We start from the raw sequence: 15,509 nt of genomic DNA, 5'->3' as shown, positions 1-15,509 counted from the left end.
AGAAATGGACCAAAATGATGCACTAGTGAGAAAACAATGCTCTGAGAAGTCAGTGATTTGAAATGGTGAAAGGATGGCAGTAGCTCGCCAGAGGTCCCTGGCGAACGGGACAACGCCAACTGCACGAAGTTTCTGAAAGTACTCTGATGAATATTGAAAGATCGGAAGGGGCATATCCGTAACTTTAAAGGAGTGCTTAGATCGTTGATAATGTAGTGGGTGGGAGAAAAGCGGGCCGGCCCGCTCGAAGCTATGCCAGTCCTCAAGAATGCCAGCCATGAAAATATGCGATCACTTGAATACTTCACAATCAATTCGGAGATAGGTTATCAAAAGGGTTGAAGACAGATCCAACTGCCGCAGATGATCTCTTTCAGCTGATCAATTCAATTTTGCATCCGATTCGGCTAAAGACTCTAGAAGAGGAAGCAAGGCTGGAAGCAAAATCTTAAAGGCTTTGAGACCCTGATTGACCTTAGCTATCTGGTTCGAAAGCCTTATAATCGTCGAGAAGCATGCATTTATGGTTCTACATGTAGCGTGCAAGGTAATCCAGTGCGGACTTGCACCATACAACGGCATTATGGGGAAATAGTGAAAGCGAATCGACAAGCGGCTTTCGCAGGTAGGATTTAAACACCGAGTATATTTTCTGTAGTACTTGGAAGTTCTGACGATCAAGCACGCCAAACAAGGAAGTCATGGTTTTAGACTCTTCGGTGTGGGGCGCTGAGACTCCGAAAATTCGGTCTCACTGACTCATGGTAGGGATCTTCGAATGCATGTACCTAGCACGACCTACAACATGATAATAAATACTCGAGTATCTATGCAGGCTTGCGCCTAATTAGGGAGCCCTCACACCAGTGGCCTTTCGTGCATCCTGGAATCCTCGCTGAGTTCAGCCGCTGTGAACCAATGGCGCCTCCAACAGAAACAATGCTACAGGTGCGAACAGCGACGACCGTGCCTACCGGCAGAGCAATAGCGGACCGAAGCGAGAAAAAGCCGACAGCCAGGACCAAGACGGACCAAGCGGCCGAGGAGCGTGTCTCGTTTGGGCAATCGCGATTCTGGTTCCTGGACCAGGCCATCAAGGACCGCACAACATTCAACATCGCCATCCTCGTGCGGCTAGAAGGCCGGCTACGCGTCAAGGATGTGGGGCGTGCGGTCGAACAGGTTGCGCAACGGCACGAGGCGCTGCGCACGCGCTATTTCGCCCGGGGCGAGTACGGCGAGCAGGCCATGCAGGCCATTGATGCGTCGGCGACGGTGCCCTTCTCCTGGCGGCAGATCCAAGACGAAAGCGAGGCGCGGCAAGAGCTGGACGAGCTGCGCAACCACGTGTGGGATTTGAGCGCGAGCGAAAGCATGAGAGTGTCGCTGCTATCGCTGAAGGGGGACAAGGTACACTTCCTCATTCTCGGCTGCCACCACATCAACATGGACGGCATCAGTTTCCAGATTTTTTACTCGGACCTCGAAAAAGCGTACAAGGGCCAGAGGTTATCGACACTTCCGCCCCCGCTGCAGTATCGCGGCTTCGCGAAACGCCAGCGTGAGGCGTGGGAGACGGGCAAGATGGATGCAGATCTGGACTACTTCCGGGGAATCGTCCCTAAGGACCCGAAGCCGCTGCCTTTGCTGCCTTTCGCAAAGGTGAACTCGCGTGTTCCGCTTGAGAAATACAGCACACACAGGGTAGATGTCCGTATCGACGCCGACCTCACCGCCAAGTGTAAGGCCACCGCACGCCGTCTGAAGTCGACCACTTTTCACTTTTATCTGGCGGTTTTCCAGATTTTGATCCAGCGCCTCGTCGGAGATGACTGTAAGGAAGTCTTCGTTGGCGTGGCCGACGCCAACCGCACCGATGCCAAATTCATGGGCACGCTGGGTTTCTTTCTTAACCTCCTCCCACTACGCTTCGCCAGGGACGATGCGGCCAACTTCGCTGAGGCAGTGCAACAGGCCCGCGACAAGGTGTACGGCGCTCTTGCACACTCGCAGCTGCCTTTTGACATCCTACTGGAAAAACTCGAGATTCCACGGTCGTCTGCCCACACTCCGCTCTTCCAGATCTTCGTCGACTACCGTCAAGGAGTGCAGGAGCGCCAAAAGTATATGGGCTTAAAGGCTGTCGGTGAGGACTGGCATTTGGCCAAAACTGGTTACGACGTCTCATTGGACATCATCGAGAACGCTGCCGGAGATGCGAGAATAGAGATCAGACTTCAGGAAGCGCTCTATTCCGAGGCCAGTGCACGCCTGCTGCTGCAGGCCTACGTCCACCTGCTGGCACAGGTAGCAGAGAATCCCGAGGTTGACTGGAAGACTCCAGAGATTTGGCCCGCAGAGGTCATCGAGAGGTCCTTGTCCGAGGGAAAGGGTAAGTCAATATTCTCAATAATTACTGTCCGCAACGCTGACAAGAGAAGGCAAACCCATCGACTACACATGGGCGCCGACCGTCGCCCACCGCATCGACGAGTTCATCGCCAAGCAGCCATCAGCCCCGGCTCTGAAAGACGGCACCAACTCCCTCACCTACGCCCAAATGGACGACCGCATCAACGCCATCTGCGCCGCCTTAGTCTCGGCCGGCGTGAAGACAGGCGATCGAGTCGGCGTGTTCCAAAAGCCCACCACAGACTGGATCTGCTCGCTGCTCGCCATCTTCCGCGCCGGCGCCGTCTACATGCCACTGGACACACGCACCCCAGTCCAACGTCTAGCCGCCATGGTCTCCGACGCCCAACCCGCCGCCATCCTCGCCCACGATGAAACCTGGGCCGACGTGCCCGCCGTCGCTCCGCACAGCGCGAACATTAACATCTCCCACATCTCCCCCGCCCCCGCGCCCCTGCCCAACCTCGCCACCCCCTCCAGCCCCGCCGCGCTGCTCTTCACCAGCGGCTCGACCGGCACCCCCAAGGGCAGCCTCAACACACACGCCAACATCATCCACCAGCTCGAAGGCTACTCCACGCACAGCACCCTCGCGCCCGACGTCGGCCTCGTGCTGCAGCAGAGCGCGTACTCGTTCGACAAGTCCCTCGAGCAGATCTTCGCGGCGCTGGCGCACGGCGGCGCGCTGTTCGTCGTGCCCGCGCACCAGCGCGGCGACCCGCTGTCCATCACGCGCATCATGGCCGACGAGGGCGTCACGTTTACCGCCACCACGCCCAGCGAGTACCTGATGTGGCTGCGGTACGCGCGCGAGAACCTAAAGCGGTGCGTGGGGTGGCGGCGCGCGGTGCTGGGTGGGGAGGTCGTGCCGGCGAGCTTGATCAAGGGGTTCAGGGAGCTCGGGTTGCCGGTCAGGCTGACGAATAGCTACGGCCCGGCGGAGATCACGATGGCGTGCGCGAAGGGCGATTTGGCGTACGAGATCGGGCCGGGGGAGATGCCGGTCATGGCGGGCACGGTGTTGCCTGGGTATACGGCGTATGTTGTGGATCAGGAGCTGAAGCCTGTGCCGGTGGGGTGTCCCGGTGAGATCGTCGTCAGCGGTGTTGGCGTGTCGATGGGGTACCTCAACAACGAGGAGTTGACGAGCCAGAAGTATCTGCCGTGTCCGTGGCAGCCGGGGAAGATGTACAGGACGGGCGATAAGGGCAGGTTGGGAGGAGATGGAGTGCTGTACTGCGACGGCAGGCTGGAGGGTGACTCGCAGATCAAGCTCCGCGGCGTGCGCATGGAGCTTGAGGATATCGAGAGCTGCATTGCGCAAACGGCGGCCGGGGCGGTCACCAGTGTGGTTGTCTCGAAGAGGGGCGATGCGGAGCAGGACTCGGAGTTCCTCGCGGCGCACGTCGTTTTGGCCCCTGGTGTCGATGAGAGCATACTGGACCGCCTACGCACGACGCTGCCCCTGCCACAGTACATGATCCCGGCTGTCATGGTGCCAGTGAAGGATCTACCCATGACGGCCCATTTCAAGATCAGCCGCAAGGAGGCCATGGCACTGCCTGTGCCAGAGATCAAGAAGGCTGAGGTCGACGTTGGCGCCCTTACCCCCACCGAAGCACAGCTGGCAGGACTTTGGAGCGAACTGATACCCGGCTTGCGGAGTGTTGACGCCACCTCACCCTTCTTCCTTGTCGGCGGTAATTCACTCATGCTGGTCAAGCTTCAGGCCATGATTCGCATGAACCTGCATGCCAATCTCAGGCTGATAGACCTCATGGAAAATGATACCTTGGGCAAGATGGCGCGGGTGGTAGAGGAAGCCGCAGGCGGTGCTGCTGCAATCGACTGGGAGAAAGAGACGGCCCTACCAGAGCTACCTCCGAGTGTCGGAACCGTGCCACCAAAGGACAAGGACCTCGTTGTCATGCTCACAGGCGTAACCGGCGTCTTGGGACGAAACATGCTGGCCAAGCTGGCGGCGGACGAGCGCGTCGCGAAGATATATGCCGTTGCTGTGCGCGCGCCGATCGAAGGCCGCGTCACCACCACATCTGACAAAGTTACGATCCTCGCTGGAGACCTGGTAAAGCCACTGCTGGGCCTTGACGACGCGGACTTCAAGACACTGAGCGAGGTGGACGTCATTTTCCACGCCGGCGCCAACCGCTCTTTCTGGGATTCTTACTACGAGCTGCGGGCAACAAACGTCTACTCCGTCAAGGAGTTGGTCAGAATAGCCGCACCGCGCAAAATCCCCATCCATTTCATGTCCTCGGGCGAGGTCGTAGCGTACGGCTCTGAGACTCCGCCCGTGGACGGCTCCGACGGCTATGTCAGCTCGAAGTGGGCCGCTGAGAAGGTGCTACAGAAGGCGGCCGCCCAAGCAGGTATCGAGGTGGTGGTGCACCGACCAATGAAGTCGGACGAAGCTGGAGCGGCGCCGCTTGAGGCTTTGCAGGAGCTAATGGCGCTGGCACGGCAGATGGGAAAGCGGCCAGCGCTCCATGGATTGAGCGGCACGCTAGCTATTGTTCCTCTGTCCCAGATCGTGGATGCCTTGGCCGAAGATTTGTTTGAGAGGAGCTCGGGGGTCAAGCATTTGAGTCATGGTAGCAGCTTCAACGTGGATATTGCCGAGTTCGCGACGGCTGTCGCGAAAGACGAAGGGATTATGAAGCTAGAGGGTATGTCCGCATTGAAGTGGACAGGCGTTGCAAAGAAGATGGGGTGGAGCATGTTTATGTTGGCACAGGAGATCTTTATGGAAAAGGAAGGCGGAAGAGTTGTTTCGAAGAGGTAATGAGCGAATTTATAGCATACCAGCATTTACCAAACATTTCCGAGAACTATTCCTGCGGCTTCCGCTTTACCAATATTGAAAAAGGAAATTAGCGTGTTGATGTAGTGGGGGCCGAAACATCTTAGCCAGTGATTGTTTGTTGGTGCCCCGCACAGGATTGCTGACGCTGCAGATTTTCCCCCATAAGTCTTATCATCTGCTCGCCCGCTGTCGTGCACAAAACACTTCCGAAACTTTCACAGACGTCTGAGAAATAGCTTCATTACCGTTTACTCGCAATATTTCAGCTCTCGTTTTCTGCAATAAGGCCAGAAACAATGGCGACCTCTTCCTCGCCACTGAGACACAGGAAATCTATCCCACAGTTTATGAACCATTCCATTCCCGGGCAGAGAATCCTTCAAACGCCCGAGCTATACTGCATCTACCAAGCACGTAGGAAAAGCTTACCAGAATCTTTCAAGACAAAGCTGGATCCTACGTGGATCGCACAACCGGCAGAATCAGAGTGTTCAGACACTAAACCTCGAACCCAAGCGCTAAGTATCGTCGAATGGGGAACCATCGAAAGTGTGGTACCCAAACAGGACCGTTACAACGGGGTTGCTGCAGACGCACCACCCCTCGATGAAAACCAGCTGTCGAAGATCGACTGTGAATTCTGCCAAAAGCCTATGGCCCAGGGCCGGTGGCGGATAGAGAGAGAAGCGGAGGATTCCGGAAACACCTGGCAGTACTATACCAGACCGTTTTACGAATCGTGCAAAGAGCTCTTCCACGGAGCTTGTACATCATGCGAATCTTCTGACCAGTCGGAAGCGGCGACGGACCTGTGCGAATTCTGCAGTCACCTACGACTGAGGCATCTCTTCTCGTTCATGCCCGAGACCTTTGTGATGTGGCTTTCCGACACATACACAGGCGACGAGTTGGAAACGGACCAGCGAAATTGTTCATTCTGCCGCCTGGTCGCAAACGCTCGAGAGATGCATTGGCCATATATAGAGCGAGGGGTATTCCCTCTCATGCGCCTCCCTCACGGCATCGGGAACCTGGACTTCAATTCGGAATACATGCAGAACCATCCGATCACGCTCCAACACTACGACCCTCCCATATTTGTGGATAGCAGTGCCCCAGCCGAGTCCAAACAAGCTGCGCTTGGTGATTACCACACCTTCCATAAGGAACTGATAAATGATCAAAGCTGGGCCCTTGCGCGGGCCTGGATTGAAGATTGCTGCTCATCGCATTCTGAGTGCTCTATCGAGAAGTCAACCTCGGAAATTCCACATTTTAGGCTTATAGATGTTCAGGAGAGGCGTCTCGTGAAAGCCTCTATATTCTACAGTTTTGTGGCGCTGAGCTACGTCTGGGGCACCGACAGAAATCCTGCCTGGATACAAACCAGGCTATCCACCATCGATGAATTGGGGAAAGAAGGGGCGTTGGACTCTTCGAGACTACCACAGACAGTGGAGGATGCTATCCGAGCGTGTGACAAGCTCGGAGAGCGTTATCTCTGGGTCGACCAACTATGTATCGTTCAGGATGACCTGCACAACAAGGAATATCACATTGGCCGAATGGGTTCAGTCTACGCGTTAGCGAAGTTGGTGATTGTTGACTGCACCGGCAGCTCCATGAACGACGGCCTGGCAGGCATGAGCAGAGAGCGTTGCATGCCTTCAGACACGACGGTCGTCGAGGGTATGCGATTCCACTTCGCCGCCGGCGACCGCAGAAAGATTGTCCAGGGCTGGACATGGGACTCCAGGGGATGGACGTTCCAGGAGGCTGTTCTTGCCCGGCGGAAGCTTTACTTCACACAGACCCAGATGTGCTTTGAGTGCAAGCACCACAACAGGCACGAGAATCTTTTAACAGATACATACATCATGGCGAATCACACCAAACACGGGGCCCTTTCGTTCAGCTCTCTAAACGTGCACAAAGATCTTCAATATTTGCTCATGCAGTACCGAGACCGGCATCTGACCAACGAATCGGACGCCTGCTACGCCTTCTCTGGCATATTAGAAGCTTCTCAAGGTGCAGGAAACTTCATATACGGGCACCCTCTGGCAAACTTCGACGAGTGGCTGCTCTGGTTCCCGGCGAACGGAGGTTTCGGCAGTCGCGAGAGTATATTGAACCAGCCATCAGACGGAGCCGTATTTCCTTCTTGGTCCTGGTCTCACATGCTTGGCAGCGTCTACTTCTCAGACTACGAGGGTTTTTGTGTCCCTCTAGTGTCGTGGGCATACCGGACGACGAGAGGTTGGCGGCACATTCGGGCTTCTTCGGCCCATGGAATTCGTCGCGAGTGGAGACTTGCGGCCGCTATTGCCTGGAATAATGGCTGCATTTTGACAAGGTCACCACTCCCTGCCATCACATCTATGGACTACGGAAACTACTCCAGCTTGTTGGAGAAACGGTGGCCACGTTTTGAGGACTTTTGGGACGAGGCGTACGGCACATGGCCATCCGCTGCACTTGATGAAGCGGCCCGGCCAGATGGATCGCCTCATCCCGGGCAGCTTCTTACAGTTGCTCAATCTGCTAGATTTGGTCTGGATTTTGGCTGCCACACCGCGGGAGACCTCCGCCTGTCAATCACAAATGAACGACGGGAGATAGTTGGTACGCTCTACGGGAGTGACCCCCGAGTCAAGCGCGATATCTTTCCTGCAATGTCAACTACTGGCACAAATCATGAATTCATCGCCTTGTCCATCAGTTTGTTGAGTCAGGGTGAAAACGGTGGTCTTGGTTTTCCATGGCAAACAGGCCATGAAGGCGAGACCGGCATGTATTGTTTCCAGGATTCAGAGGGCGTAGAGCGCTCCGAGGCATTCCAAGTGGCTGTGATGTTGATAAAGAGAACCGGGCTAGTCACTCGGCAGGTCGGTACCGGATGTATTTCTTTGCAGAAATGGGTTGATGCCGAGCGGACATGGGAGCGAATCATGTTGGAATAGCACGGCTGCGATGCTTGTCAGGTCTACCGCCTCAAGCAATGTCGTCATCTTCCGTCCAACGGAACGGAACACCTCTGGTAGAGAGTAGCCACGTGTCAAGGACTAGGGATGCTGTACAATTTTCATAAATCTGCCGCATATTCGAAATGGGGTAATTTCGGCGTAAATACGGGTCGCTTTTGGTAATTACCCTATTTAGAAATTCTCATCCTTCTCAAGCTTCTCTGCTTCTCCGTCTGAGGGCCTTCTGTAAATGGTATCAAGCCAGAAGAGGCTGATGGGGGATTCTTTTCTGTTCATACAGGATAGGGGTTGAATGTGTGGACGGTGGTGTAGCTTAAGTCACGGGATATGACCTCAACAACGCTAGTGTAGTTTGAGTCTTTTTTGAGTCTATCCCCTATATCCTTGCTATATTAGAGTAACGGATACGGCGTAATCTTAACCGATCTATCGGTTCGGGATCCAAGTTACCCGTTAAGCCAAAGGCGAACTCGGATAAGCCACAACCGAATCCGATATACTTTGGCGATCTCAACACATATATACCGCAGACCGTTATTCTAACAGTCCATCTACCTTTCCTTCATTATATCATTTCGACGCACTGGAACATTGGGAATCATGTACATGCAGGAGAGCAATGGGCATTCAGAAGGCTACGGGCCACGTCTGACAGCCCTCTGCATTTCATTTTCTCTACTGACTACAGCTTTCCTTATCGCGTCTTACCTAAAGCGCTGCAGAAAGCCTCAAGCACCGCTGCTTTTTGCTGAACTCAGCAATAGGGCCCGAGCACAGAAACTGACGACCGATGCGGCCACCGTCATGGGCCAAGTCTACGCCATGCTCAAGAACGGAACCCCAATGGTGCGCATCACTACCGAGGACGGCGAGGAAGAGGTTATTGTGAATCACAAATTCTTCAACGAAATCAAGAATCTCCCCGACAACACTCTCAGCATCGTTGAAGGTATCAATTTTGCCACGGCTGGAGACTACTCTCACGTACAGATCCTAAGCCCTATTGGCCAAACCGCCATTCGTTCAGACCTCACGCCTGGCTTACCTCGTCTGGCACCCATACTCTCGGAGGAATCAGACTTGGCATTGGGACGCGTGCTACCCCAGTCCCAAAATCCCACGGCCGTCAGCGTGTATCCGAGCGTTCTCTCCATCATTGCTCAGATCACATCTCGAGTCTTCGTGGGCAAAGACTTGGGCCGCAATCCTCGGTGGCAAGAGCTTTCCCACCAATACTCCACTCAAGCTTTTGAAGCGTCTCACGCAATAAAGCAGTGGAAGCCATGGTTGCGGCCACTCGTTCACCGTTTCCTCCCGGAGATTCGAAAGCTGAACTTCCTATACAGCGAGGCCGTTGAGCTGCTTAAGAACGACGCCATCTCAAACACCAAACGCGAAGAGGACATTCTTACGAATTGGTTAGCAGCCAAATTTCCGGAATGGGCAACGAACTACGAGTTGCAAGCATCCATTCAAATGGAAATCGCAATGGCGGCCATCCACACGAGCTCCATGGCCCTGGCGCACCTAATCTTTGACCTCGCCGCATACCCGGAATACGTGCAGCCGTTAAGAGACGAGATCAACGAAGTCTTACACGAAGCAGGCGGTTTTACAAAGGAAGCTATGGCGAAGCTGAAGAAGATGGACAGCTTTATGAAGGAATCCCAGTGTCGGAACCCCCCCGCATTGACCACCTTCAAACGTAAGGCTCTCAAAGGCTTTACCCTCTCCGATGGTACATTCATCCCTAAGGACACAATTCTCGAAGTCGACGGCGCGAACCGGTATTGGGACTTGGAACTGTATGAGAACGCAGACCATTTCGACGGCTTCCGTTTCTATCGTCTACGAGAGCAGCTGAACGAGCCCAATAAGCACCAATTCGTGTCCTCTAGCAACGAATATCTCCACTGGGGTATGGGACGGCATGCGTGCCCTGGAAGATTCTTCGCTGGGAATGAAATCAAAACCGTGCTGGCAAAGATTCTGCTCTCTTACGACATATCTTTGCCTAAAGGAGCTACGAGGCGGCCGAAGAATATTGTATTCTCAACTCAGGTGAGCTTTTAAACCGTTCCCGCTATGGATTTAGAACTCCGCCGCTAATAGGATCTCTAGGTTATTCCGGATCCTTCGGTTCAAATCATGTTCACACGAAGAAAGACGTTGGAACCCAGCGTATAAACTGTCAGACGTTGATGCCTCAAGAAAAAAACAAACTTCTCTGGAATCTTCTATCATTTACGGATGTACGGAAGCTCCCCTCATTGACACCCAAGCCTACATCGACGAAGGCTGGGGACTCAAGGGACTTGGGACCAGGCAGAAGCGCTTCTGGTCAAATATCTCGTGTATTTCGGAGCGTAGGGAAATGGCGTCGCGTGGAAAAATTGGGTGTTTGGATGTTGGAGCGAACAGCGTTGGCGTATGTGAGCATTCCAGTCTAGCCAAATCAAGTCCTTTCACTCTTTGGAATCAGATGTGCATTCTCCGTGCCCTCGGCATTTTCTGTGATGCAGCAAGATCTACCATGTGCTGATATACCAAGGCCAAATCACCCTCCATCGTCCTACGGTTGGCTGGCGTGGGGTTGGATTGCAGCAGCCGCCTTATTCCAAGGAAGCGGAAGTTTTCGGTGCTGGAAACGCCAGTTCGCATAGGGTTTGTGTAAAGACTGACCCGCGGCATGATCCGACACGCGGGATTGGTACTCATTGGTGCACAACACGGACTCGAAGACGGACGTTCGTCCTTCTGTCTGTGCAATACTTCATCTTCGTCAGAGTTTCCATCTTCGCATTGATCCTCAGCCTTGCCAGGACCTTCTCTATTACCATACTTCATCCTCAATAAAACACTTTACTTCATTACCCACTGGAGGGGTAGGCGCAACATTGAGATAGGCCGCAATCGTTATGGTAGTATAATCTTCAGAGAACCGAATTATGTATTGCCGAGAGACACTGCAGATGATTCGTTGGAGTTCTGAAAAATGTTGTCAACAAGCCGGAAAGGTTGAGCCCTATGTCCGCAGAGTATCAGTTGTTCGCTTCTACACCTGTCCGCGTCTCGGCAGTCTGGAACTCAGGATGGCAGCTCTGGCAATGCCGAACCTGAGAATATTAGAACATCAAGCGATCTGCTTTCCTGAATGATGTGGATAGCGATGTTGATGAAGGTCTCGGGCACTCCCAACGTGTAGACGATACTCAGAGTGCAAGCAGAATGCGCTAACCTAAGAAGGCTATAAGCTTTATCGCGAGGCTTACTAGACCGATAAGAGACGAGTCTGATCGAAAGTGAAAGAAGGTCGTCGGATCGTCTGAGTTGTTGTGTTGGCATAGCTGATTGGAGAATTCGAGTTACAGCAAACTAGCATCGAAAAAGCCGTTCCCTTCAGGCTTGCTAATTGTCGGAAATATAAACGTGCCTACTGTTTCGCTTCATATAGTCATATACATATTTGCAACCAAGAAGTAATCGAGATTTAGAAGAGTGGTCTCTCCTTCTCTTTCAGCAATGAGGCGCTTTTCCTTCGCTACCGTTATTCCCTGAACAATCCAACACTTACGCCAGTAGCTTACGTTTAAAAAACTCGAAATGCGCTGACGAATGGCGCCGTATCTGAATTGATATAACAGATTTACAAATACAATAGCGCGAAAAGACTTGGCCGTGTTTATTACCATATAGAACGAGAGGTATTTATCTCGACTACAGCACATGCTTAACCAAAGGCTGTGCACGTAGCTATTAAGGGAGGACAATTTCGCGTGTACATTAAAAATATGACGGATGCGTCGTCGATAAAGGTTCGCGCCGTTTCCGCATCCGTGCTTGGTGTATTCGCGCAGTTACCGCATTCGGTAGTTTCAGCTCGTCTCCAAGAACAAGATCACGATCTTATTGACTTCTAGAACTACATTATTTGGGACTAAAGATGAACCAACACCGCTCTCCCACCTGGCTTCATTGCCCTCTAGGTATGCTAGGTCGCTGTTTTTGTGTCCCTCGAGCAGAAAAGACTCACCCAGGGAGTAAGACGTTCCTCACATGCGAAGGAATTTGAACCTTGTCAGATCATATTCACATGTAAGAAGCTCATGATACCTTGAATCATTTCGCACCTTTCCAGCGTCAAGCGTATATATCAAGGTGCGTATTCTGAAGCATGTAGAGTTTGCTATGCTAGTACTATCTCCGAACAACACCTGCCTGAGCACCTCACGGAAATGTCTACTGAAGGCAAGATCCTTCCCAGAAAGCGCCTGATTGTGTGCTGCGATGGTACCTGGCAGACCGGGGACAAAACCTACGGAACCAGTCCATCCAATATCGTCAAGCTGAGTCGCATGATTGGTCGACAGTCAGTGCCGGAAGGAATCCCCCAAGTCGTCTACTACCAATCCGGTGTCGGAACCGGTGACTTCGTGTCTGGTATCTTTCAAGGTTTGATGCCCTAACCCTCTTTCACACTTGCTGTTAACGATTGGAAGGCTCTTTCGGCTGGGGACTTGCGGACAACGTTGCCTCCGCGTACCACTATTTATCGGCCAATTTCGAACAAGGAAATGGGAAGGGCTCGCCTGATGAGGAGGACTCAAATCACAAAACGTATTCGAATGATGAGATCTTTCTGTTCGGTTTCTCCCGTGGAGCTTACACTGCTCGCGCGCTCGGGGGGCTGATAACAGAAATGGGCCTGCTTAAGCCGAAATACTTGAATGATTTTCCAAGAGCGTATGAGATCTACAAGAAACTTGGCAAAATGGCGGCCCCGAAAGATCCTTCGGAATCGCCTATCAGCAGTCCGATATCACGCTATGTAAGCGAGCTGACTACAGATGAGCGAGAGTTCTGGAATCATCTGGCCTGTGACAAAGAGGACGGAAAAACATTCCGTCACGTCAAAATCAAAGCGATTGGGGTTTGGGATACCGTAAGATCAAGCTCCGAAGTTACATACAAACCTCTGACTTGCATACAGGTCGGTGCACTAGGGATCCCGGATAGCCCTTTGACTACCATATTTCCTCAGGTAAACGGGCGCTACCAGTTCCACAACACTTCTCTAAATGGGGGTAAGCTTTGAGCAGTTCGCTTAAAAGACCATTGACTAATAGTTACTTGTAGACATTGAGAATGCATTCCAAGCACTTGCTCTGGATGAGCGCCGGGGAGCGTTTCCTCCAACACTTTGGTATCTTCCCAATGAACACTCGAAGGATGAATTCTCGACAGATGGGTCTTCGAAGAACAGTCCTTGCACCAATCTGAAGCAATGCTGGTTTCCCGGATTTCACGAGTCTATCGGAGGCGGCGGTGTGGGAATTCAGTACTGGTTTCAGCATTGGTTCCCGAAATTGTCAACGATATTCATGCCGGACACATCGGAAATGCACGAAGTGACGCTTGCCTGGATGTGCGACCAAGTCGATGGTCTACTTTCCTTCGACGAGGCCACTGTGGAGTACATCCTTCTGAGGCATGGCAAAAACCGACACAACTGGGCTTCCTGCAAAGAATTCGACATGATGCATATCCTGTTCTTCTTCAGACTCATCCTGTTTGGAGGATCCCGCACAAGAAAACCGGGCCGATACTATCGATCCGACGTCCAAACGAATGAGTCAATCCATCCGTCGGTCTGTTATCGCACCGAGCTCCCCTATCGATACTACATGCCAGCGCCACTTAACGAACGCTTCTTCAGCTTCTACCAATTCGCAGTACCAGTTTGGCGATTCCATGTCCCGCGCGGCGCATTGAGTCTGATAGGCCAGAAATTGAAAGGGCGAATTTCGCATCTGGAAAATTGGTCCAGGAAACAGCAAGCGCCGATCTGGTTTTGGCTCGCCTCTTTCCTCACTATGGTCAGAATCCAGATGAGCGTACTTGACGACATCTGGAACGTATCGTGTACACTGTTGTGTAACTCAGGTTTACCGATTGGATGTTGGGAAGAAAGGAAATGGGAATGGAAGAAACAGGAAACTGCGTATACTCAAGAAAAGCAGAAATTTCCAATGAGGATGAAGGCACTCTCCTTCTTATTTTTCCCTGTCGCAATTCCTGTTTTTTGCCTGAAACTGATGGTCCATTTGTTGGAGCTGCTGTTCGCCTTTGTTTATGATTACCTATCGAGGCCAGTGAGCGTGTTCACCCTTCCTCTTTTGCTGTTCGCCTTGACAGTGGGCCTTTTCGCTTTACCGACTCTTTTACCTGTTTCTCTTTTCTCAATACCGTTTATCCCTGTACTATTGGGGTCATCCCTGATCATTGGTCTTGTTGCACTACCCATCTACTTCTTTGTATCCTTCTTAGCTTTTACGATTCTACGAATCTGTCCCAACGCACTGGGTTTTACTCCCCCGCAACGAAACCATTTCCAGCAGGGGAAAGCAAAGTGGGTCCGAAAGGAAGTCCAGCCGGTGCTTCTGAAAGCGAGCCAAGACAGAGTCGAGCTTCCAGAATGGATCATCCGTCAATCCAGCGAGAAGATCAATTTCGAAGCCAAGATACTTCCAAGTGATCTTGAAGAGGAACCCCCCAGCGGAACACCGGGTGACAATCCAGAGAACCAGCAGTACTGGACCCGGACCATTTGGCCTCTGCCAAACCCCGTCATCCGCCGCAACATCAACATGAGGCCCTACTGGAACGACCTTGAAGGAATGTAAATTGAACAATGCTCTGACTATCCTGTAACGGAGCTCAATCTTGCATGCATCTCTGGTTTAGCTATTATTACAGTCTTTTAAAATCCTGTAGTATTACGGTATCAGTCTTTAGCACAATAGTAATTATTCTATATCTCACGTCTATTTACATATCCGTTAACCAATTAGTTCAAATATTATACTTAAGCCTTCTAATAGAGTTAACGTAATTCAATTGTATACGATACTCTACGATATATATTTTTTTTCTTCTTTACGCTTCGATATATTTGAGCATAAAAAACGCGTGGTGTCTCCAGCCTAATTGTCAACTATTTTGTTACTCTTTTTAAGTTTTATCTCGTTCTTAATAGGCTTTATTAATTTTGTAAATTTTTATTATGCGAAAATATTATAACTGGCAGATAGGACGAAGAATAACAGCTTTTGCGATCTAACGATAGTGACCAATTGCCTCCTCTCTTCGGCCCGATCTGGCCTTTTCTCCCCTTTCGCGCCGTGTTTCCTTCAATCTGTACGATGGCTGACAAAGAGCAAGTAAAAGATTAATAGACGCCAGAGTCCGGCTTTGTAGCTTACTTTCGTAAGAGCCTCCTGTCCCTT

At 51.9% G+C, this 15,509-nt stretch overlaps 3 protein-coding genes across 3 annotated transcripts; all 3 read left to right on the top strand.

Moving 5' to 3' along the window:
- Positions 1-918: 918 nt before the first annotated feature.
- Positions 919-5,215, top strand: LTHEOB_10363 (Polyketide synthase; the record flags this gene model as incomplete). The annotated part of the gene is made up of 2 exons (XM_035507000.1): positions 919-2,392; positions 2,442-5,215. 2 exons carry the CDS (start codon positions 919-921, stop codon positions 5,213-5,215), a joined length of 4,248 nt encoding a protein of 1,415 aa, XP_035367900.1.
- Positions 5,216-9,027: 3,812 nt separating this feature from the next.
- Positions 9,028-10,296, top strand: LTHEOB_10362 (Cytochrome p450 protein; the record flags this gene model as incomplete). Its single annotated transcript, XM_035506999.1, has 1 exon — positions 9,028-10,296. The coding sequence occupies one exon, from the start codon at positions 9,028-9,030 to the stop codon at positions 10,294-10,296; it is 1,269 nt and encodes a 422-aa protein (XP_035367899.1).
- Positions 10,297-12,458: 2,162 nt separating this feature from the next.
- LTHEOB_10361 (Cysteine synthase a) lies at positions 12,459-14,906 on the top strand (the record flags this gene model as incomplete). Its single annotated transcript, XM_035506998.1, has 5 exons — positions 12,459-12,675; positions 12,723-13,165; positions 13,214-13,307; positions 13,360-13,871; positions 14,619-14,906. The coding sequence occupies 5 exons, from the start codon at positions 12,459-12,461 to the stop codon at positions 14,904-14,906; spliced, it is 1,554 nt and encodes a 517-aa protein (XP_035367898.1).
- Between the last annotated feature and the right edge of the window lie 603 nt (positions 14,907-15,509).

The sequence above is a fragment of the Lasiodiplodia theobromae genome (genome assembly GCF_012971845.1).
Source record: "Lasiodiplodia theobromae strain AM2As chromosome Unknown scaffold_38, whole genome shotgun sequence".
In the NCBI taxonomy this organism is placed as follows: Eukaryota; Fungi; Ascomycota; class Dothideomycetes; order Botryosphaeriales; family Botryosphaeriaceae; genus Lasiodiplodia; species Lasiodiplodia theobromae.
This window is presented reverse-complemented; position numbering and strand designations above follow the sequence as displayed.